Here is a 23,181-nt window from a genome sequence, read left to right on the forward strand (position 1 = left end):
TCTTCCATTATCTTGACTTTCTGAATCTCATTTTCTAGTAGATTCTTTGATCACTGAACATTAGAACAATACTTCTTCAATTTGTTCATCCTGAAAATAGCTCTTCTCTGCCCTTTATATTCAAAAGTCAGTTGGTTTTTTTGCATGATGACCAAAGATCTTTTTTCTTTTTTACATATAGTAGTTTTACTAGAATATGTCTCAATGTTGATTATTGACATGCCCTTTTAACATGTAGCTTCAAACATTTTTTATTTATTTAAAAAAAAGTTCCTGAATCATATTTTTAAATATGTGTTCTGTTCCACTGATTTGATTATCTGTTTCTTTTTTTAAGATTATTTATTCATTTGACCGACAGAGATCACAAGTAGGCAGAGAGGCAGGCAGAGTGAGGAGGAAAGGAAGCAGGCTCCCTGCTGAGCAGAGAGCGAGATGCTATGCGGGTCTCAATCCCAGGACCCTGAGATCATGACCTGAGCCATCACGACCTGAGCACAAGGCAGAGGCTTAACCCACTGAGCCACCCAGGCGCCCTTTGGTTATCTTTTGGAGCGGCTTTTACAATACACCTGTGAGAATGTCTTCTACATTTGTAGCTTCCTCTTTACTTTCTTCATTTCTCTTTGATTTAAAGTTTTTTCTTTCATTTTATCTTCTGTTTCTATTAATGAATGATACATTTTTCTTAGTAACTTTTGTGAGTTTCCAGTTCAGACTTCATGTGTGAAATATTTTAAATTTCATGGTTCTTTACTAAATTATACCACCTTGTTTCTGAGGGTCTTTTTCTACTTTTAATTGTGTTTATTATAGCTGATATCATTTTATTAATTTCTTTTAGCTTATCTTAAAATATTAGCCAACCGTTTTCATCTGTTTATTAGGCCTGTTTCTGGCAGGCTCTGGCATTCTCTGGCTTGTTCTCATTGGTCCGTAGAAACTCTAGTTTATCCCTGGTTTCTTTTTTGTTTTTTTAATAACTGTTAGACATAGGACTTAATCGCAGTCTCCTTCCAGTTCTTTCTCAGTCTCCTTCTAGCTCTCCTTTTTTTGTTTGTTTTTCTTACTTTCTTCCATTCTTTGTGTTAATCAAGGCATAATTTATACAATAAAACAGGTTCAGTGATTAATTCCCATTCAAACATCACTCAAAACCGTTCTGTTGCCTCACTCTGTTTACCCCCACACCTCTCTGGAGACAATCATTATTTTGTTTTCTATCAACATAGATTAATTTTGGATATACTTGGATTTCATGTAAATGGAATTATATGGCGGGCATAATTTTGACTATGATGTTAGGTACAGGCTTTTCACAGATGCCATTTATCTAATTGTGTACGTTTACTTCTATTCCTGTCTTGCAAAGATTTTTGCCTTTTTTTATAATCATTTGTATTTAATTTTTTAAAAAATTTTTGTCTTCATTTAGTGAAATAACCATATGGCCTTTCTTTACTCTGCTCATGCGACAGGTTACACTGATTGCTTTTCAGATGGTACAACAACTTTGTATTGGCATAAACTCTGGGTGTTCGTGACATAGTATCCATTTTTGAAATCGCTGCTTTCAGTTTGTTAATATTATATGAAAGATGTTCTACTGTTGTTGACAAGGGATATTGATCTATAAAACTTTCTCTTTTTTTCCCATATGTTTTTATTTTTTGGTATCAACATCAGACTAATGCTGGCCTTATAAAATGAGTTAAGAACATGCTCTCACTCTGTTTTCTGAAAAAGTTAGTGTTAAATTGGCATCATGTCTTCATTAAATATGTCATTAATTACATGTAATTAAATATGTGTAAATGCACCTATGAAACAATTTGGACTACAAGTATTTGCAAAGGGATATTTTTTATTACATGTTTATAAAACATAATTCTTTATTTATTGAAACAAATTTCACTTATCGAAATAACTGAGATTACTTTCAATTTTTTTTTTATTAACCTATAATGTATTACCTCCTTCAGGGGTACAGGTCTGTGACTCATCGGTCTTACACACTTCACAGCACTGACCATAGCACAGACCCTCCCCAGTGTCCCATCACCCAACCAGCCCAGGCATCTCACTCCCCTCCCCTCCAGCAACCCTCAGACTTTCAATTTTTAATACATTTTGGCATAAAATTGTTGATAATTATACGTTTGAGGCCTATGTGATCTATCACGATAACCCCGCTTTCATCTGTGGTGTTGATAATTTATGTTTCCTCTTTTTTCCTTTATCAGTGATGGTAGATGGCTATCAACTTTAGTAAATTTTTCAGTAAGCCCGTTAATCTCGCTAATTTTCCGTAAGGTTTATTTTCTGTTTCTTACTAAATGTTCTCTGCATTATTTCCATTCTTCTGCTGAGTCAAGTTCCATTAGCTCCTCTTCCGTTTCTGGAGTTATATGCCCATATTACTTATTTCACACCTTGATTTTTCTAATTAAAGGTGTTTTAAAGTTCTGAATTTCTAAGCACTGCTTCATCTGCTCCCACATCTTTTGGTATTTTATGTTTTAAATTTTAGTCCATTTGTGGCTTTTCTGCTCTAGATCTTTCTCTTTTGTTGCCTGTGCGTAATGGTAAAAAAGAAAAAAAAAAATGACCTCCTACTGCCTGCAGATTTACCCCCTCTAATATCCGCATTTTCTGTTTCCTCCATCCTTTTCTTTATCCTGCACAATTTGAATCTACTCCCAGCATTTTGTACCAGTGCAGAGCTCTGCCAAAAGAGGGCGTTTCTCTGGGTTAGTACTAAGACTTCATAGATTCAGGCTGTCCCCAGCCACTTCGGAGCTGACTGTGGATCTTCCCTTCCATGCGCCAGAGTGTATAAAACCCCTTCCAGTGTCAGCTGTGCCTCTCAGGTATCCCTTAAACAATTTTCAGGGGCGCCTGTGATTCGGGGTTTCTTCTGTTTTTCGGGACACCCCCCCGCCCCCGCCCGGTGCTTTCCTCTGCCTCCTCCCATATGGACAGTGTCACAGCTTAGGGTTTGAGTTGTCAATGGTTTGATTCCCCTGTTTGCATTTGGAGGTTTGTGGTGATATTGGGCACAGTGTTTTTGCAGATTATTTTTTTAATCAGTTTTGGTTTTTAATATCTCAGTTCTCTCTGTTTTGATGTGGGGATTGAGAGATTTCAAAACAGTTCTGCTGAAGCTATCTTTTCAGAACCCTGTGGCTACCTTGAGTGTATTGCAGAGCCATAAGTTTGTACTATTTCATGTTTGTAGCAAAGGAGGTGTAGTGCTCATCTTTTCCAGAGAGGTCTACTTACGAATCCTGATTGCAGGGTCTGGATTATTCAGTGACTTCTGGAGTTGTCTCTTACTATGACTGCTGCATTTTCTTTGCATTATAACTACGGTTCTTTCCACTACTGGCTTCTAGGGTGTCACCGTCATTTCAAGAGTGTCCCACAAAACAGCCGGTAGTGAGGAAAGTCCCAGATAAAATGCCTGCCCTCTTTTGTGCTCCTGTGTTGCTGTTTGTTGGATGGGACCCTCGTGGATTCCAATTTAGGAAATTTTTTTTTTTAAAGGGTGGGAGATAATTCAGAAGGCATGGGATTTATCCCTTCCACCCGCATCCAGATGGGTCTCTTTCATGTCAGATAAATATGACTGAATTAGCTGAGTGCCACCTAATACTACATAGGATTATATAACCAAAAATGCCTCTAGCATACAAGGTACCTTGATAACTTGTCGAAATTATTGCCCATCATTTATTTGGTTATTTTTGAAAAGAGCTTAGGGAGTGGGGTGGTTGAATGCAGTTGGGAGAGCATTCGTGATCCTCCAGTAAGTCTTTACTCTGTGTCCTACTTCAGTGACACGTTCTTTCACTGTGGCCACTTCCAGAGAAACGGCTGCACACACAGGTTGTCATCATTGAGACTCGCACTGTTCAGCACGTTCACACGCTGACTTCGGTTCAATTGCAGGATCTCGTATGTCTCCCAAGTTCATTGAGTCTTGCACAAAGAGCATTTTTTGTGAAAAATCCTTCTTACAAAGTTAATACGTGTATTGCTATTTTAGTTTATAACATGCAAGTACTTTTCACTGAATCTTTATGACAACCTTGAAAAGCAGACATAACCTCCACTTTATACCTGAAGATACTAAAAAGCTCAAAACTGAAACTCGGAAGTTGCTGCCTTCTTAAAGCTATGTAGGCAATTTATGACAAAGCCAAGGGGAAATTATTCAATAATTAGAATAATTACTACCAGTATCAGAAACCTGTGTGCGAGCCAGTAATTCAAAAATGTCTGCAAGGGAACATGATCACATGAATTTTTTTTTTTAAGATTTTATTTATTTTTTTGACAGACAGAGATTACAAGTAGGCAGAGAGGCAGGCAGAGAGAAGGAAGCAGGCTCCCTGCTGAGTAGAGAGCCCGATGCGGGGCTCGATCCCAGGACACTGGGATCATGACCTGAGCCGAAGGCAGAGGCTTTAACCCAATGAGCCACCCAGGCACCCCGCATGAATGGTTTTTAATAACTCAGCCTCAATCGAATTAGTTACAGTTTAGAGAAAATTTTTAGTAAATATGTATTCACATTTCTTATTATATAATGTAGAATACACAGTATTTGTGATGGAAAATAACATGTAATACAAAGCAAATTTGTTTTGTGTTGAAACATGTAACAAACACTTTGGAAAATCGTGTTTTGGAATTCAGTTGTTTATGATTCTGAATCCTCTATTCGCTCCTTTAGACCATGCTGCCTCGTGGTAGAACTTTCAAAATGTTCTAAGTGGCTAAAGAGAGGAACCAGTTATGACAGCTTAGGTATGTCTGCCCAGACTAACTGGCTTGGACTTTAATGATCAATGTAGGAAGCATAAATACCAAGAAGTGGTGGGAAAGAATAAAAGGATGTCAGGGATCTGAGACCTAATTTCTGCCGTACAGGTCGTAAATGGTCTTCGGGCTCATGCGGAGAATGAGCGGTTTTCTCAGGAGGGAAGTATGTGTGTACTTTATCAGTTTTAATAAAATATGACCCAGATCTGTCTTAGACTATTCCTGCTGCCGGCCGTCTCCTCTCCTGGCAGTCCTCACCCCATCAACACATCCCGCGGACGCATTCTGATGTCGTTACAATGGCTCAGGATGGCCAGATTCTCACATACCATATCCACTTAGCCCGGCTCTCTCAGGATTGACTGCCTCTAATCTGTCATTTTTCCTACGAGGCAAACTAGGGAGAAATACATAATTCCCGGGAGCTACACATGTGCTCAAATGCATGCTGTCGTCTCACCCCAGAATCTAAAACCTGGTGTCCCTGGGAATCTCACTGCTTAGAGACTACCATGAGGCAAGTTTAAAAACAGAACAGACTAGTCCGTTGGTCACAGGGTGGCTGTGAATTCTTTATTCGTGTGTAAGGTTCGGTCTCCTTCCCCTTCTGAGCACATTTACCCTACATATCTCATTTTACTAGTGCTCATCTCAAGGAGATGGTTTTCATATATTTTCCAGGATAAGGATTTGAAATCAGCTATAGGACAAACTGAATACGTACACACATGTGTGTTGATGTGGGTACGTGTGAGCACATATTTTTAATCGAACAATGCGATGTGGCAAACTCAAGTTGTCTTAGAAATGTTTGCTTCATAGTAAATCAGTAAATCAGAGGTTTGTGTAGCAGCAAAAGTGCCGGCCCCTGCCAGGGTAGGGGAGAAAAGGGATACGTTGGCAAAGGTTATTGGACTGTCACTCCTTTTGCAGTAGCTCTGGCCATACGCTCCCCAGCTGCCCAGGTGTCCTCTCCATGACATTCCTGGTTTTATTGGCCTAGGTCCTTTTCAGGGCATTTTTTATGGGAATGGAAGACTTTTGTTGAGTCATAAAGGCACCATTTACCAGTTATATGTTCTTTGTCAACGAGGCCTTCTGAAACTTTCTGAGCTTCATGTAGTTGTATTAGGAAGCAGCACCTTTTAAAGACTGACACTATCAGGGGCGCCTGGGTGGCTCAGTGGGTTAAAACCTCTCCCTTCGGCTCAGGTCATGATCCCAGGGTTCTGGGATGGAGCCCTGCATTGGGCTCTCTGCTCAGCGGGGAGCCTGCTTCCTCCTCTCTCTTTCTCTGCCTACTTCTCTGCCTACGTGTGATCTCTGTCTGTCAAATAAATAATTTAAAAATCTTTGTAAAAAAAATAAATAAAGACTGACACATCAGTCCACAGTCCCAGTGCGGGCTGCCTTCCTGGTATCCAGTCAATGATCCTGCCATGATCTGGTGAGAGTCTTTGTCACCATTTCCTGGGACTCGCTTTTTCCTTTTCTCCTCAGCAATGTAGGAAACCCAGCTGTATGTAAGCAACATGGAATACATAGAGAATACATAGTAGTTCGGGGACAAATGGCTAATATTTCATTACTGTAGAGTGTAGAAAGAAAGTAGAGACCCACTACTTACAATACGTCCCAACTTGATACTACGTTTATTTCTGCAGTAGTATATCAGGCACTTAGTGATTAACTTTGACAATGGAATTGGACCAAGGATAGTTATCAGTATATAGAGGATTCTAGTCAGCTGCTACTATCCGAATCCAAAACTCTAACATAAAACCGTAAGCGACTACTGTTGATGCTTGAAGAGTTTGCGTCTTCTTTGTAATAATAGCCATGTATGAATGAAATCACCATTTGGATGAAGGAAGAATATCCCATATTGGAAAGTAATCACAGCTTTTATGCTCCTGTGTGTGCTTTGACAGCTTTTTGGAGACGACAGCCTATTTCTTCATGAAGGCAAAACTTGGAGAAAAGGAGGTGTCCCCGAATGTTTTCTTCAGTATCTGGCATGAATTCAGCTCTGACTTTAAAGACTTTTGGAAGAAAGAGAACAAACTCATTCTACAAGAAAGGTAGGGTTTTTTTTCGTTTGCACAATGGCATTTTAAAACTGGTATTTTATTAGGTGTGACACCACTGGGGTTGCCAACTTTTCTAGCCTAAATGAAAAATTAGATGGCCCTCAACCTGGGATATCGAGTCTAACAGGGTGCAGAGAACTGACAAAATTTGGAGTTTGAGTAAGAAGGTTGGCCCAGAGGCTCTGATGCTGCAGAGCATAGCAGGGGAAATGGTTTGCCAGGACCACCGTCTGGTAAAACAACTTCTGTGAGGAGGAAACCACAAAAAAGCAGATCATGTAAGTGGAACAACCCTGCTGAGATGATAACCCTGCTCACCTCAAAAGACCAACAGCAAAGACCGTATAAAGGTAAGATGAATCATTTTTGTTTTGTCTTGTTTTTGCTCAGTTCATGAGATACTGTCCAAATTTCACCATTTGTATTGAAGTTTCTGGCAGATGTCACCAGGAAGCAGATGATTGGTATTTTTTAAAAGATCTTTCAGGATTCTTGTAGAATTATACCACATTTCCTAAAGTAAACTTTTTCAGGAATGAAGGGAAGTTTTTTCTTTTGGGTGTATGAAATAAAGCCTTTGTCACTGACTATGAAATTCTGTAGAGGTGTATTAATATTAATTCAGGAGGAAGGCTAGCTCTCCCAGGACAGCAGCCCTAAATAACTAGGTCTACTGGAAGAAGGCAAATGAGGCACAATCACCCCGAAAGCCGCATGCTAAAGCAGAACCAATCAGTTGCTTTCCAGCATCCTTGCCCTAACCATGACTTTGCTTTAGATCTTTAGCACACGCGCGTCCTGAGGGACTTCGGTCGTCATGCCACAGAATTCCACAGTTTCTGCTTACTGTCTTCCGTACATACAAAACCATGGTTGTCCGCCGAGTTTTCATTTGTCAGTAGATTCTGAGAGCATACATCCTGAAATCAGTTGAAATCAATGGCTGGCGTTTTTTGAGCACATAGACTGTGGCGGGAGTGCTAACTCATGTAATTAATTACTTGGATTTCACGGTGTTTTCATAGAAGAAGCTATACCTCAGTGAATAGTAATGGAAACAGTGGTCTGAACAGAAGGGAAGATGCTTTAAATATTCATTCTAAAGATGAGAGTAGTCTACTCCGAAGGTCATCCTTATGGGTTAACCGAAAAGATGCGACTTTAGTCACAAGTCCCATGCAGGTGAGCTAGGAGAGCGAATTACTGAAATACAGACACACTTAAGTTGTCGTCCGTGTGCTTCAGACTTGGCCATATATTATCTTCCTGAAAATTTTTCTACCAAGCAAGGGCTGTCGGTTTGGAAAATCGTGAAGAGGAACCGTTTTTTGACTTCGCATCCCCTACAACCGCCCTTCCTGTCGCCACGGGCCCCCACGGGCCCCCACGGGCCCCCACGGGCCATCTCTCATCTCAACGGATTCTCCCGGAAGAGCTGACAAGTCAGTCACACAACTGTACAAATCTGAGAGATGAATAGCTCTTTTTCCTTTTTTTTCTTTAAGGTTATTTATTTGTTTGTTTGTTTGTTTGTTTATTTATTTGAAAGAGAGAGAGAGAGAGAGCACGAGCAGGGGAGGAGCCGAGGGAAGGACCAGCTCCGCGCTGAGCACAGAGCCGGACACGGGGCTCGATCTCACCGCCCCGAGATCAGGCCCGGAACTGAAATCCGGACGCAGATGCTCCATCCCCGAGCCAGCGGGGCGCCCCGACAGGGGTGTCTCACCACGCGCCGCTATTTGCTTGGTGGCTGGGGCCAGAGTCCTCGTGAGGATGGAAGTGAGGAGGGTCGGGCGGCAGCGAGACCGAAGGGGTGGCGCGGTGGTCGGGGGTCACCGTCCCGGCAGCCCTGCAGGGAGGCGATGTGCGGGCGGCGTGGTCCCGTGGCGGTGCCGCCGGAGGGCCTGGGACACAAGGTGGGTGACCTTGGCTGCGGTTCGCCTTTACTCTGCGCCGGAGCCGGGGAGATGCCCTTCAGGGAGTTGCTGGGACGGACTAATGCGGTTGCCCCCCGCCCCCCCAGGGTCACACAGTCTCCCTCAGCCTGGGCTCCACGAGGTCGAGCTGTGTCTCTAGGTAACGCTTGGGTACGGGTCCACTGTTCCCTGATGTTTTATGCATTTAACGTGACCCAAACCAGCTCCTCCCCACTGGGCGTCTGGTAAAACCAACCACCTGCCGCTTTCATTCTTCATCCTGTGCCCGTCCTGTCCTAGGACGGTACCCAGGCTTCTCTGACTCAACCTTCGGTGACTTTGCTCACCCCTTGGTGGCAGCGTTGTGAGCTGGCGGATGACAGGTGCCCTTCCCTGCAGGCTCCTCACGGTTCAGAATCATTCGCTTTTACAAATCCTGGTGCTCTGCCCTTTAACTTCTGAAATTCACCTGCTGGCAGATTGGCTGCTTTGATAAGACCATTGGTCTGATTGGTTTGTAGAAAACCTTTGTTCCTTTCCTTAGTGTAAGGACCAGTGACAATTTTCAGGAAGACGGTACAGAACGAAAGTGGGGGGGGGGGGAGCTTGTTAAAAATTATTAAACAGTTTCAAGATGGCAAGTACAGAAAGTGCACAAACAGCACCCATGAAGCCAGCCTTGCCCAGTGAAAGCTTTGCATCCTATTTTCTGTCGTAAATGGAAGGGCATTTTAGGAATGCTTCGTTCCCTCAGACATTGCTAAGAAACAGGATGTGGTCAATGAAGGGTGTTACACATCTAGTGCAGTCTGTGTCGAGCTGAGTGCAACTTCACATCACGCTACAGATACCTAAAATGGGTGTCTGTAACCCCAACCAGATTGTTCCCTCCTCTGCACCCTGTATTTATCATGTGCCTATTTTGTTTTGTCAGTCTTATACTCTGATGATGCCTAATGACGTGTCTGTTTTCACTGAATCCCATAACCGTGCTGGCGTTTGCCTTTTAGTTCTCATTTCCCACTGAGAAGTTCTGTACCTTCGTTTATGATGTAGCTCTCAGCGCCCCTAAGCCAGTGCCTTTCCACCCTGCTGGTCTCCATGAATACTTGCTGACTTGACTTGTTAACATCATTGCCTTTGACACAGACGTGGGAATAACTTAGCTTACGAAGTAATGAACATGCTTTCCTACACAGCTTAAGTTTATCCTTGTAAGTGATTTTTTAAAAATTCCAAATACTTTAAGCAAAAGGAAAGGCACTGTTAGACAGTTAGACCCCAGAAGGGCATGGATGGAACTTGCATGTGGGTTGCCTGACTGTAGACACTGGAACTGCATTCTGTGGCGGTTAGTAAGGGACGTCCGTGCTGTCGCTCACTATCTGTCTTTCTGAATGTCCTCTTTCCTCCTCTACTTCCTTCTCCTTCCGCTTCTTCTCTCCCTCTCTCTCTCTCTCTCTCTCACTCTGTCCTCCTGGTCTCGCTCTCTCCCCCTCTCATCTCCCTGCTACCACTCTCTGTGGTTCAGTCTAGTTTCCAAGTCAGGCTATTCCTGACCATTCCTGGGTGGCCATGGCCATTGGTCACAGCCATGACTCACATTCTCACAACCGAGTAGGAGAGGGCACTCTCCACCATCTAGAAAAATTCCAAGGAAGAACTCCAGAGGAGTTGTACCCAGTTCTGAATCAGGCACTGTGGCCAGAGGTGTGGGGTACCATAGTTAGCTCGGTCGTTCACAAATGCCAATGTGCAGCCAGAAAGGAGGGCTGCCCTGATCGACAGCTCCCTTCATAACAGTCGCTGGAGTTAGGGAAGAGAAGTTTCCAACAGAAGGAAATGATAATATTCCTATCCCAAATTTATTAAACCTTTAAAAGTAACCTGCGTAATTAGCAGACTTTCTTAGCATGGTAGAAAAAACCTGAACGATGGTTTCACGATGTCCCTTGGTCTGATTTGGAATTCACAGGTTGACTATCTTGAAGGTTGTAAATCGGGTAAAAATATTTCCTGTCCCACCATTTCTATTTGGTTCTGATTATGGAATGATAGTAACTTTGTATTTTCTGGCTTTGCCCTGATGATTCCTATGATTGAGTAACTATATTTCTTGAATGGGTGAATTCCTACACATCTGTGAAAGGTCTTAAAAAGGTCTGCTCTCTTCCTGATTGATACAGTTTGGAAAACACGAGGATTTTTGAGTTCGCTCTCCCACTTACCAGCCTAGCCATAGGAAGTCATAGTTTCCTAAACTGCATAACGGCGATGGTAATACCTCTCTTGCGGCGTTGTTGTGTGGACTAAACGAGCTAATATATTTACGGTGTGTTAACGGTGCCTACGTCCCCAGGGCTCTGTGGCTCTTCCTCCATCATCTAATATAAATGATTCCCTGATCATGGCTAGCTACAAAGGTAACATATCGGTAAGGCATGGTAAGCATCTTAAGAACATATTCAGTGGATACAAGGCACGTTTGTGACTCAGTGACTTTGTGGATACATAGTGTCTTGATGATGCGTCCAAGGGCAAACTTGTTTGAGAATGTTCACGCGGTCCATCCCTCTTACTTACATCAAGACACAGAAAGGAGTTCCTGTTTTGATGCTTTTAGGCAACTGACACCGGTTTTGTCAAGTCAGAAAAGGTGTTTTTCCATAGACTTGCAGTGAGGCATATGCAATCGTTAGAAAGAAATCCTTCTCGAAAAAAATCTAGACTTGTCATCACTGAGCAACACAAAACATATGGGAAAACATTTTTTAAAATGAGCTTGGTATATTCAGAAGAGGGAGGGCAAACCAACATTTATTCTGCTGAACTTCTCCTCAAAGGGCCCACATAGCACAGTGTTAATATGTCAGGGACTGGGCTGTCCTTACCTCTTTTATTTTCAGGAACGCAGTGGCGTCGGTATTGCCTAGCCACCGAAGAATCCATATGGAGCTTGGACAGTAAGAGCTGTATGAATTAGAGGAAAGAAATGTGGATTGATTAGGAATACGTGTTTGACCCTGATGGACCTGTGGTCCTGGGAGAAGACAGTGGGGCCCCAAACAACTCCACTTCTCACTTTTGCTCTATTGTAAGGAGACTTCAGGTTTTCAACGTCTTCAGCTGTATAGTTCTGTGAAATTATTTGTAATTATTCTCACATTCCATATGGAGTTTTTACTATGCACAGGAGACATTCAAGTCCAGTTGGTGAAGGTCCTATCTTGGTTGAGCTAACCGGTTATAGTGTTATAGCTTATAGTGTTATAGCAATGGGAGAAATCTAGGCAGGAGTGAAGGTTTAACTCTGTCCAGAGGACTTTCGACAAAGAGATTGGAGTTGGAGTAGGATTTTTACAGGCAGTCCAGGGAGGTAAGGGCATTCTAGGCAAGGTAATATGGCTCTGGCATTGTGGTCTATCAGAATTTTGTTTTTAGTTGACTTAAGACATTTTAATTTAACAAATCAATTGTGACACTAGTAAGGGTTGTGTTTAAAGTGTTGTCTAACTTAATTTACTGGCTTATTTATTTTGAGACACGTAGTCTTTGATGACCCAGGAGAAAGGGTAACTACTCCATTGCAAGCATGTGGCAATCAAGTCTAGTTTCTGCCTAACTGAAATCTGCAATTAGAGGAAAAGGATTTGAATGCTCGGCTATAGAAGGTGATGCATGAACTTGGGGAGCACCTCATGCCATGTTAATATTCCTGTTACCATAATTTATATTTAAGAGAACTGTATTTTCAGATTTAACCAGGACATCGTTAGGATAGAAGGAAGTGACTGTTTTCAAAGGGATTGAAAGTAAATCTAAAGAATGGAGATAAGGGAAGAAGGTTTATTGTTATGTAATAATGTCCTTGTTGGATACCTAGATGAAATTGCCTCTTGGACTGCATTGCTGTGTTGCAGTATTAAATGAATTTAGCCAACCGTTTACCCCTTTAATTGAGGCATCAGTGTCTAGAGGAACAACACATAATGAAATTCTCTTCCTGCATCTGACTTTTGTCGTAGAAACTTTGGCACAACAATTGACAGTGGAATCTGAGAATGTGTAGGGACTGTACTGTGATCTACATTCACTAGAGGAGTAATTAATATGCATTAATACATAATAGATAATTCATGTATTTATTAACTTATTCAAAATTACTTGTGTTCTACTGTGTGCTGGCCATATTTTCGGGCCATATGGTTCTTACCCTTTAGTGAGAGAAGTAGACAATAAAAAATAAACATGGTTTTGAATTATAGGTTGAAATTCGTACTGTGAGGAAAATAGTGAACCATTTTTGCAAAGCAAAAAGCAGAGGAGGTTCATTTAGAAAAGTGTGGGCAGAGGAAGCCTTTCTGAAGAAGCAACATTTATGCTGACACTTAAAGAATTTGAGGGAGAAGCCATGTTAAGGGGCAACAGAATATGTGGCCCAGGCGAAAGACGGGATGCTGTGGACCCAGGGGAAGGTGACAGAGATGAGAGGAAGTGGGGGCGCTGTATACACAGTTTGGAGGCACACCTGTACGAACTTGCTATCGGCAGGTTGCAGCCGTACCCGTGGTAGAGGGTCCGAAAATTCCAAGTCTCACCTCCGACACTGACAAGCTCCTATTATCCAGGGTGACAGAGATCAAGAATGCAAACTTACCCTTTCTCTCCTAAGATGATTTACGAAGGCAAGGTTGGGGAAAGATGTGCATCCTCCAATATCAGGAAGTTTATTTTCCAGAACCTAGCTCTCCAAGAATGATGTAAAATCATAAGGTGAACATTAGATGGAAAAGATCTGTGCCTGCCTTCTTGATCGTGCCATTTTCCAAGACGTGTTTTTTAAATCTTGGAAAATCCTTTCTCAAAAGCCTCGTGTTCAAAAATGGAAGAAACTCAAGAAACTCAACCCTCAGGGTTTCTGGTTCCAGCTCCCCATCAGAGAATCAGGACCAAGGGCCAGGAAAGTAGCTTGCCCAAAGATATTTTTTGCTTTGAAAAGGATTTAAACATTGCGATATCTTCCAGTAAATTTGTAGAGGCTTGTAAAGTTGTCTGAGCAATTACTAGTTTCTCTTCAGCATTTGCTAAAAATGTTTTTTGATGTCTTAGCAAAGTTTGTATAAAACCATTTTGGATCAAAATGTGCTTCATGGAGTAGATATGTTAAATTACCTATTAAAAATAACATCACGTAACTTATATGGGCTGAAAACAAGTTGTTCCTTTACAAGCAAGATGGTATTTTTAAGGGGTCACTTTAAGTTTTGTTAGAGGATTATTCTCAAACAACATGATGATTATAGTCTGCTAGAGGAAGAGGTCTAGATCTGTTAGATTTGAAAAATGTGAAATTAACCAATTCTTAGGTTTGTCTGGGTTTCTGCCAGAACCTGGATTTTTAAGATAATGAAAAATGTAAGAAGTCAGAGGCTCCCCAGAGTTCATTCCCACTATGCTGTTCTCCACGGTGACTCTGAACTCTTGCGGCAGGGAAGCTGTGTCTCCTCTGCCTCAGGATTTCACTCTCAGACACCACCCCTCTTCCCATGAGTGGGAGAGAAGCTGTCGAGAGATGAGAAACTCTTCTTAAAAGCTTGGAATTCTAAAGTAAATAATGGAGCATCAGAGACTAGTCACGAGAGGTAAAGATGGAAGAGATCGTCTCCACAGTGTTTCAGGTCTTGGTCTCTACAACAGATTTGAAGCTGATGGCAAAGTTTAGACCAAGACATGTCGGTAGTTATTATATTTGACAAATAGCAATTAACTTACTTGGTTTTGCGCTGAAGACTGGTTAAGATTTAGAAGCAACTGTGATAAGGCATCAAACTCCATTTTAAAAGGAATCATTTGTGAGAGCATGTGAGGAGTGTGTATGTGTGTGTCGTGGAGGCGGACGGGGTGTATGTGAGGGAACCAGGAATGGAGATCAGCCCTGAAGAGATTTAAGGATATGTATTTTAGTGTGGGATATACAAAAGGAATCAGGTGATATCCGTGTGTCTTTGTGGGGAGGAAATGGAGAATGGTCTTGAGAATATACGTACAGAGGCCAGTAAGCATATGAAAAGATGCCGTGTATCATGAGCCTTCACGGAGATGTAGATCAAAACCAGAAAGAGACACGCACCCTGGGATGGCCGGGGAGGAAGAAGCAGGCAGGGTGACAAGTGTTGGGGGGAGATGAGGAGAACTCGGGAAGCTCGCGCTCTGCTACAGGAACGGGGCAGCCACTGTGGAAGACAGCGAGGCATCTTCTCAGAAGGTTAAACCTAGAGTTACTGCGGGACCCAGGAACCCCGCCCGAGGTTTCTACTGAAGAGAAGTAAAGGCGTACGTCCACACAAATACGCGTGCACATGTGGCCATGGCAGCACTTGTCATAATATGCCACAGACAGAAACGACTCCGACGCCCGTCAGCTGAGGAGTGGGTAAATGAAAGGTGACTATTACGGTGGGATATTACTTGGCAACTAACAAAAGGGAAGCACTGGTATATGCTGTACCATGGATGAGCCTTGAAAATGTTACGCTAAGTGAAAGAGGGCAGTCACAAGAGGCTATCTGTTGTATGATTTGATTTATGGGAAATGTCCAGAATTGGCAAACGTGTAGGATTAGATAGTGTGTCGGGGTTTAGGGGGGAGAGTTATGAGGAGGGATGGTTAGTGAAGTTTCTTTTGGGGGGTATGGAATGTTCTAAAATTAAATAGCTGCCCAACCCTGTGAATTTACTAAAAGAAACATTGAGTTGTCCACTTTAAATGGGCAAATTTTATAGTCCGTTAATGATATCTCAATAAAGCTTTTTTTTTTAAGTAAATCGATTTCTCACATCGAGTTCTAAGTAAGCATAAACGCGGAGCACAGTTGGACGTGCTGACACGGCAAATTGATATCACATGCTGACCGCCTGTGATGATCTGTTTAGATGGCTGATGGTCTAGAAGTTTGCACTGGCTCTTGTGTCTTCCTTCCTGGTACACTCTCAGGCTTTCCCCTGTGCCCTTAGAGTTTGGTAAGTACTCATGAAACACAAATCTATTAACTCCTCACATGAATATTAGCTAGATCAAAAATTGAGAGATGAATCTGCTGGCAGGGTGCCTGGGCAGCTCAGTCTATTAAGCACCTGCCCCCTGGCCCGGGTCATGATCCCAGGGTCGTGGGATCGAGCCACACATTGGGCTCCCCGCTCAGTGGGGAGCCGACTTCTCTCTCTCCCTCTTCCTGCTGCTCCCCCTGCTTGTGCTCTCTTTTTGTCAAATAGATAAATAAAATCTTAAAAAAAAAAAAAAAAGAAAAGAAAAAAGAAATGCCCCACTCTTAAAAAAATAAATAAATAAATCTGCTGGCAAAAACTGTAAAAAAAGAAATTGCAGAGCTCATCCCAAAATCAAAAAGTCCCTCTCAATTTAGATGATGAGTAATTTGTAATAGCTTGACTCTATAGTGATGAAATGAGCCAGGGCTTTCTCTATGTAAACCCATTTCAGGAAATCACAAGTCATGTTAAAAATATACATAACATAATATTTGTGTATGTATTTTGAAATTATTCATCTATTGCAAAAAAGCATTTTTTTTTTCAAATCTTATCTGCATGGGAGTAGATCGTCAAGTTTTCTTAACCTGTATTTCTGAAGAAGTGATAAATACCTGCCAAACAAGTGGATATAATAATGAGTTAACATAAATGAAAACAAAAGGAAAAGAAATTTGTCTGCATCCGCTGTGGGGTAAAGCCTCGCGTCTCCCACTTCTGTCTAGTTAACCGCTCACCCTCTCAACGTGACGTCCCCAGCCCTTTCCTGGCCTTTCTGGGTGCTGATTCAGGACCACCACCACCCCCCCTGCAGGCCGTCTGGCCAACGTGCTGCTCGGGGGTTTTGCTTCTGCTTGTCACACGCAGTTGGGCTTAGCAGTTTCAACCATGGGCAGCTGCTAGGTCGTGAGTAGAATTTTGAGACAATCATAGGGACAGACACCGTGTGGCGCACCCTAGCCCGTGGGCCCTCAGTGAAGACTGACCATGTTGATGCCAAAGAACTGGCAGTGGAGTGACAAGGTGGCCTTGGAGACTGGCATTTCTAGTGAAGGCAAGTGTCTGTCAGTTGAGCAAACATCACGGCAGATTGGTATCACGTAAGCCTGGGGTGTTTGGTTCATACAGAAAGTTACTGTTTACGGTTTGTTCCTCCTTAAAAGGACCTTCAAGTCAATGTCGTCATCATCATCATTTAAGTTACTATAAATACATAATCCTTTATGCATATTATAATTTCAGGGCAAATTCAAATTCTAATGCTCTTAGAGGTTTTTTCTTTTAATTTTTTATATATTTGTTAGAGAGAGGGTGAGGGAGGGCACAAGCAGGGGAAGCAGCAGGCAGAGGGAGAAGCAGGCTCCCTGCAGGGCAAGGGGCCCGATGTGGGACCTGATCACAACGTGAGCAGAAGACAGACGCCTAACTGACTGAGCCACCCAGGCGTCCCTGCTCTCAGTTTTAGGAGCTATGATTTTGCAATTTTTAAGACTAATAATGTTGCAGAACCCAAAAAAATGAAAATTGCATCATACCTAAATATAATTACTAAAATGGTAAAACTTTTGCAATTTAGCTTTTCTAATTACAGTATTACCAATATACAGATACACGGAAGTCAGCTCACTCCTTTTGAATTTGCATTGTGTTGAGTTTTTATTTTATTTTATTTTACTATTTTATTTTATTTTATATTTTACTTTATTTCATTCCATTTGGATTTATTTTGCTTTTATCTCCTAAGAACTGGAATAAAACAACTCAGGGTCCTCGATGCTTTGGATGTCTTTCTGTTAACTTCCTCTGTCATTTTCTCTTAGTTGAATCCTGTTAAACATCCTCTAAATAATCCACTGGCTTTGTCTCCATCCTGTCCCATCAGCCCTGGCTATGCTCCGCCTCCAGCTGACTATAAAGGTTGCCCCTCCCTTTAGGAATAGCAGCTAGACCGGCCCCCGCGTGTCACACTCGGTAGCTAGATGAAGGAAAGTGTTCGAGGCCAGCGCGTCTCCACAGCTCACTGACCTCTCGCTGGAGAAAAGCTCGTATGTGTCCTTACAGAATCCTTCCTTGAGTGATTTAAAACTTGATGCTGAGCTACATAAAGTCCTCTTTGGAGAGCTGTGCCTTACAGAATGGGGGTCGTGCCACTCCTGCCTTTACAGAAAGGGCGTGCAGCCCTCTTCTACCGTGACCTGCATCCCCCGTTGCATTGTAGGGAATTAGCTGATGGTTGCCCTTGGCAGAGGCTCAGACGAGAATCAAAGTATCGGGGGCACAGTGAGCAAGTAGGCCCACCCTGTCCTTTGGAGACTTGGCAGATTCAGGCTTTCTGGCTTTTTAGAAGGGAATCGTAATTTTCAGAAACAGCAGACTCACTGAGGACCGAATTCGGAGTGTGTTGGTGGAGGCTGCAGCTGCTCTGCTGGAAGCAGAGTGGACCCGGAGTCGTGAGGTCACCCCCGTCCCTCCCAGGACTTCGCAGTGTGCTTCTGAGGAGGAGGTGGGAGATGAGGGATGGGGAGTGCCCTGGAGGGAAAGGTGGCAGTCACGTGACGAGAGGGCCTGAGCCCCTGAGTTCCATTAACCCAAAGTGACCCTTGTCTCCCCAGAGTCGGAGCACTGGGGCAGTAGAAGTGTCCTGACTTAGTATTCCATCAGGGTAGTCTTGTGTCATGGTCATATGTATCAGAACCCAGTAATAAGACAGAAGTGTGGCTTTTTTATGTTTTATAGCTTTTAAAATATCTTTAAAATATTTTTTATAAATGTCAGGGAGGGGCAGAGGGAGAGAACCAGAGTCCCTGCTGAGCACACAGCCGGATCCAGAGAGCTGTCTCGTGCTGTGAGATCATGACCGGAGCCAAAAACCAAGAGTTGGGTGCCTAACTGACTGAGCCACCCAGGTGCCCCCAGCGGTTTGATTTTTTTAATAAACAAAATAATCTACAGTCATATTAATGAATTAGTGCTTTTTTCCATATATTTAAGCCCTATTAATAGTTCTCTATTGTTTTATAATATGGGCATCTAAGTGGGCTACATTTACCATCACTTTGAAAAACGATGAAACTTAAAATTATGCCAGATTATATAGACATTCACTCTGTTTCAAAAGAGTATTTTGAATACTCATGTTTTTTAGGCATTGTTATATTGTGGTTTGTAATAAGAAATATGTATTTGATTTTCAGTGGAGTTTCTGACACAGAGCTCCTAAAACCTTCGGGATTTCCTAGGTGATGAGAGTTATAAAGATGTCTTCTGTTAGATTATGGGGTGACTTTTAGAAAGCCCTTAGGTCACCGAAGGATGACCAGGGAACCAAGCCTATTGTTGGAGGGTTGGAACTTTCTGTCCCATCGCTTAACCTCTTGGGGAAGAGAGACTGAATCAATCACCAATGGCCAATGATTTAATTAATCATGACTATGTTATAAAACCTCCATAAAACCCTAAAGGGACCCACACACCTTGCTCTTTGCCTGAGCTTTCCTGAGTCAAAACCTTTCATAACAAACTTGTGATCTAGTAAGTAAAATGTTTCTCTGAGTTCTGTGAGCTGTTCTGGCCAATTAATTGCACCCAGCGAGGAGGTTGTTCTAACCTTCCGTCCTAGCCTGTGGGTGGGAAGCACAGGTGGCAGCCCGGACTTGGCATTGGCATCTGAAGGGGGGCAGTCTTGTGGGGCTGAGCCCTGAATCTGCGGCACCCAACACAATCTCTAGGTCAGCACTGAATAAAGTATGTGATGGTCCAGGAAACACCCACAGATCAGAATTGTTACCCCAATCCAAGACCTTTATTTAGAATCTAAAATAGCCAGAAGTAGAAGTTTGCCTGTGAGAATCACTAGTCCTTAAACTTCAGTTTGTCACACAACATGTGGAGATCAGCCTCTAGAGCTGGTTGGGTGAGGAGAAGGGAAGGACTAGCAGCCTACTCGAGTTACTCGTACACATTTAGGTAATACATATTTTATAGGGATAAAACATCAGAATAAAAGCATATTCATAGTTTTTCTTAACTTTATGAGATACAATTATTTTTTTTAAAAAAATTAACCTCTTTGGTTCACATTCCTTCGGCCTAGGGGTGAACATTTTGGGAAGGTTTGACAGAATCCCATTTGGCCACATTAAAATTTTCCAAATGTCTGGAGGATGTAAATAAGACGGAAGAATAATTGAAACGAGTATATTTCAGCAGTTTAGAGAATTTCGGACGCTCATAGATAACTTAAAAGCTCTCATTTTAAAAGTTAGTCTAGATTTAGATATTGATGTTTTCTTAAGTTCATGTGTTGTTTTTAGGGCAGAAGCACTCAATTCTGTATGGCATTTGTGCATGGGTTTATTTCCTATAGCTCTGAATAATTTTTTTAAGGTTTTCATTTTACAAAGGCAAAATGAAAGAATCATTGCATGGAGTACTAGAGCATGAACTGGAAGCTAGGTAATGCTGATGGACTAATGAGAGAAAAAGGTAGAAAGGCAATTGTTTTTTTTAATATCTTGGATAAATGGCTGGATGGCTAAGCAGATGGATGGACAGACAGGCAGATGGATGGGTGGAGAGTTATTGGAAGTCACACATAAAACCACTCAGGAAAAGATACAAACACAAGTAAGTGAAAATGATGTTTTTATGAAGAAAGCTTAAGTTGGCTCCTATTTCTTACAGCTCTCTCCTCCACCTATGGTTACTCAGAGCATACTCTACCCCTAGTTATGGTCTATTACTGTGTCCCAAAGATTCACATGGGATTTAAGGACCGTGCACAAACTCTTAGCTTAAGAGAGGCAAGAACATGACCATCAGAAAGCTGGTGGATCATGTAAAAAAGGAAAAAGGTTGTGCTGACTCCCAAAAAATATATATTTTACTATTCATTCATAAGTAGTTTCTAAAAACAAATTTCCTGGTAATGCTGATCAAAGAAAAATTAAGTGTTCACATCCAAATTCTTAATGATTAGTGGCCTTTTCCTATTTTCCACCTGAGATTTTAACAGATTCCCTAACAGGGATCATGGAGTTCACAAATGCTGGGAGCACGTATCCCAACAGATACAGTTTTGTTCATAGTTTTATAGTCCAAGGCCAAGACAAGTCCCTTGTCTACAATTTGGAGATCCAAAACACCTCTGAAACCAAACATTTTTCCCTAAGTTTGTGGCAAACTCAACTTACGTGAGACAATTTACATAGTCTTTATTTATCCCACTTAGTATGTGTACTGCAGAAAGGCCGGCCTGTTTGGCTACTTCATGCGATGTCAGACCCGTCTGGTAGTGTTATGTACCATCTTTCTCTCTGTAGTTAGAAGGATTCTGAATTCTGTAATCCCTCAGGCCCCAAGGGCTTGGATAAAGGATCACGGGATGAACAGACACCTGGCGCCTGAACACTGGAGTCACTGGTGCTGATTCTACTCCTTCTCGAACCACACAAATAAATCCAATCCCTTGCCGGTGTCTTCACATATTTAAGGTTAGCTATGAAGACGCTGTCAAGTTCTCCATCACTCTGCTATCACATTCCCGGTTCTTTTAATTGTTCTAGAATCTCTTTGGACTTTTCCAATTCATTCATCCCTTCATTCAGAGAGCTTCCTGCCCAGCCTGGGCTACATCATCTGCTTTTCCAGTTGTGCCCTTACTGGCACCACAACTCACACAGCCAATTGCACTTCTTAACACTCCCAGGATCAGCAAGTCCATACCCTTCTTCATCTTTCTTGCTCTAGGAGAAATTTTCTAGCTGGTCTATTTAAAACTCAGTGTTCTCCAACCTAAGGTAGATTTGCTAAGGAATGGAGATCCTGAGATAAATTCTGGGAAACGGGGGGGGGGTGAGAAGTCAAGGATGCTTTTATGCAACTTTAATTGTCTTTTGTAACTGTTCCCTGTGGACCTTCTGCTTTCTTCCAACTCTGAACACCGTTTCTGCATTCTTCACTGTGAACTTAGGTCTTGTTCATGCGTTTCACTGAGGCCATTCAACAAGTATTTCTTAAGTGGCTACTATGTGCCAGGCGCCGGAGCTGTAAACAAAACCAAATCCCGGCCTTCTGAAGCTAAATTAACATACACCAGGCCTGATACAGGCTCTGACAAAAAATAAAGTAGGATGGAGGGAAAAGTGAGTTGTAAGAGGTGTTGGTCTCACTATAGACTGGATGGAATAAGCCAGAGGATACTTGGAGACAGAAAGGGAGGTACAAAGCCCGAGGAAGGAGCGTGTTTCAGGAGGAGGCCGAAGTTGCTGGAATAGAGTGAGAGGGGGGGTGTCTGGCAGGCAAGGTGCTGGAGGGGCTTCAAGAAGGAGCTTAGGGGGAGCCTGTGAAACGCTGCTGGTGTTCACACGAGGCCGGCGAGAACCAGGGACTGACCCTGGCATTGGAAGGGGAAGGAGCTGATGGCATCCGCGAGAGGAGTCTCTGTCCAGTGGCCGGGAAGAGATGAGGCGGGAGCAGAAAAGTGGAGACAGTGACCACAGGAGTTTGTGCCTAGAAAGGGTCAAAGAGAACAGAAGGTCCAGCTGGAGAGGAAGGTGAATTAGGGTTTTTTGTTTTTTTGATGATGATGGGATAAACAGCATATTTTTAGCCAGATAGGAATCATCCAGGAGGGGAAATGTCGGGACCCTGTTCTTGGTCTCCCTTAGTATGTGTGTTGTCGTGTTCCCATTCCTGTCTTGTATCTTCCACGTCTCTCCCTTAATTAAGCCGTACTTCCTCTTGCATAATCCCGAAGCGTCATGATAAAAATAGCGTTCTTGTACCCTTTTATGAGCTTTGCAGGGAGGAAATGTGATAAACTTTCTATAAACTAATTTCCATGTCTAATAGACCTTGAATTCCTCCCTGCAACCAAAAAAAAAAAAAAGTCTTTTAAAAATAGGATCCAAGTTAGTCATACATATCCTCTTTTGCTAGAGAAGTGTCAAAACAAAAGCCATGGTGTGTGTACCAGCAGCTTAAGTTTACATCTCACTAGCTATAATCAAAAATGTTTCTGAACCATATGCCCAAAAAAATCACTGACATTAAGAAAATATCTTAGCATGTGGAAGTAGTAAACCGATGTTTGCATGAAAAATGTCAAATGTAGTAAACAACATTAATCTCCTGTAATAAAAGATTAATTGTGCTGTCACAAGCGATTTTATCACAGATTTGGCCATCATGTATGAGAGAAATGTGTCTTTTTTGCTATCATAAATTTGTAGAACCAGGGATTGTCGTTTGACCATTTTATTAAGGAAATCTAAAAATTTTCAATTTGTACAGAAAAAACA

General features: G+C 42.2%; 1 protein-coding gene across 1 annotated transcript in view; it reads left to right on the top strand.

Annotated features, from left to right (window-relative positions):
* The window catches only part of FMN2 (formin 2), a 372,598-nt gene that overhangs the window by 336,073 nt on the left and 13,344 nt on the right, over positions 1-23,181 (top strand). Inside the window, 1 exon segment of the mRNA XM_045084643.1 lies at positions 6,759-6,908. Within this exon segment, the coding sequence (XP_044940578.1) occupies positions 6,759-6,908 (150 nt within the window).

Source organism: Mustela putorius, unplaced genomic scaffold (genome assembly GCF_011764305.1).
Source record: "Mustela putorius furo isolate JIRA1106 unplaced genomic scaffold, ASM1176430v1.1 tig00000785_pilon_pilon_pilon, whole genome shotgun sequence".
Lineage (NCBI taxonomy): Eukaryota > Metazoa > Chordata > Mammalia > Carnivora > Mustelidae > Mustela > Mustela putorius.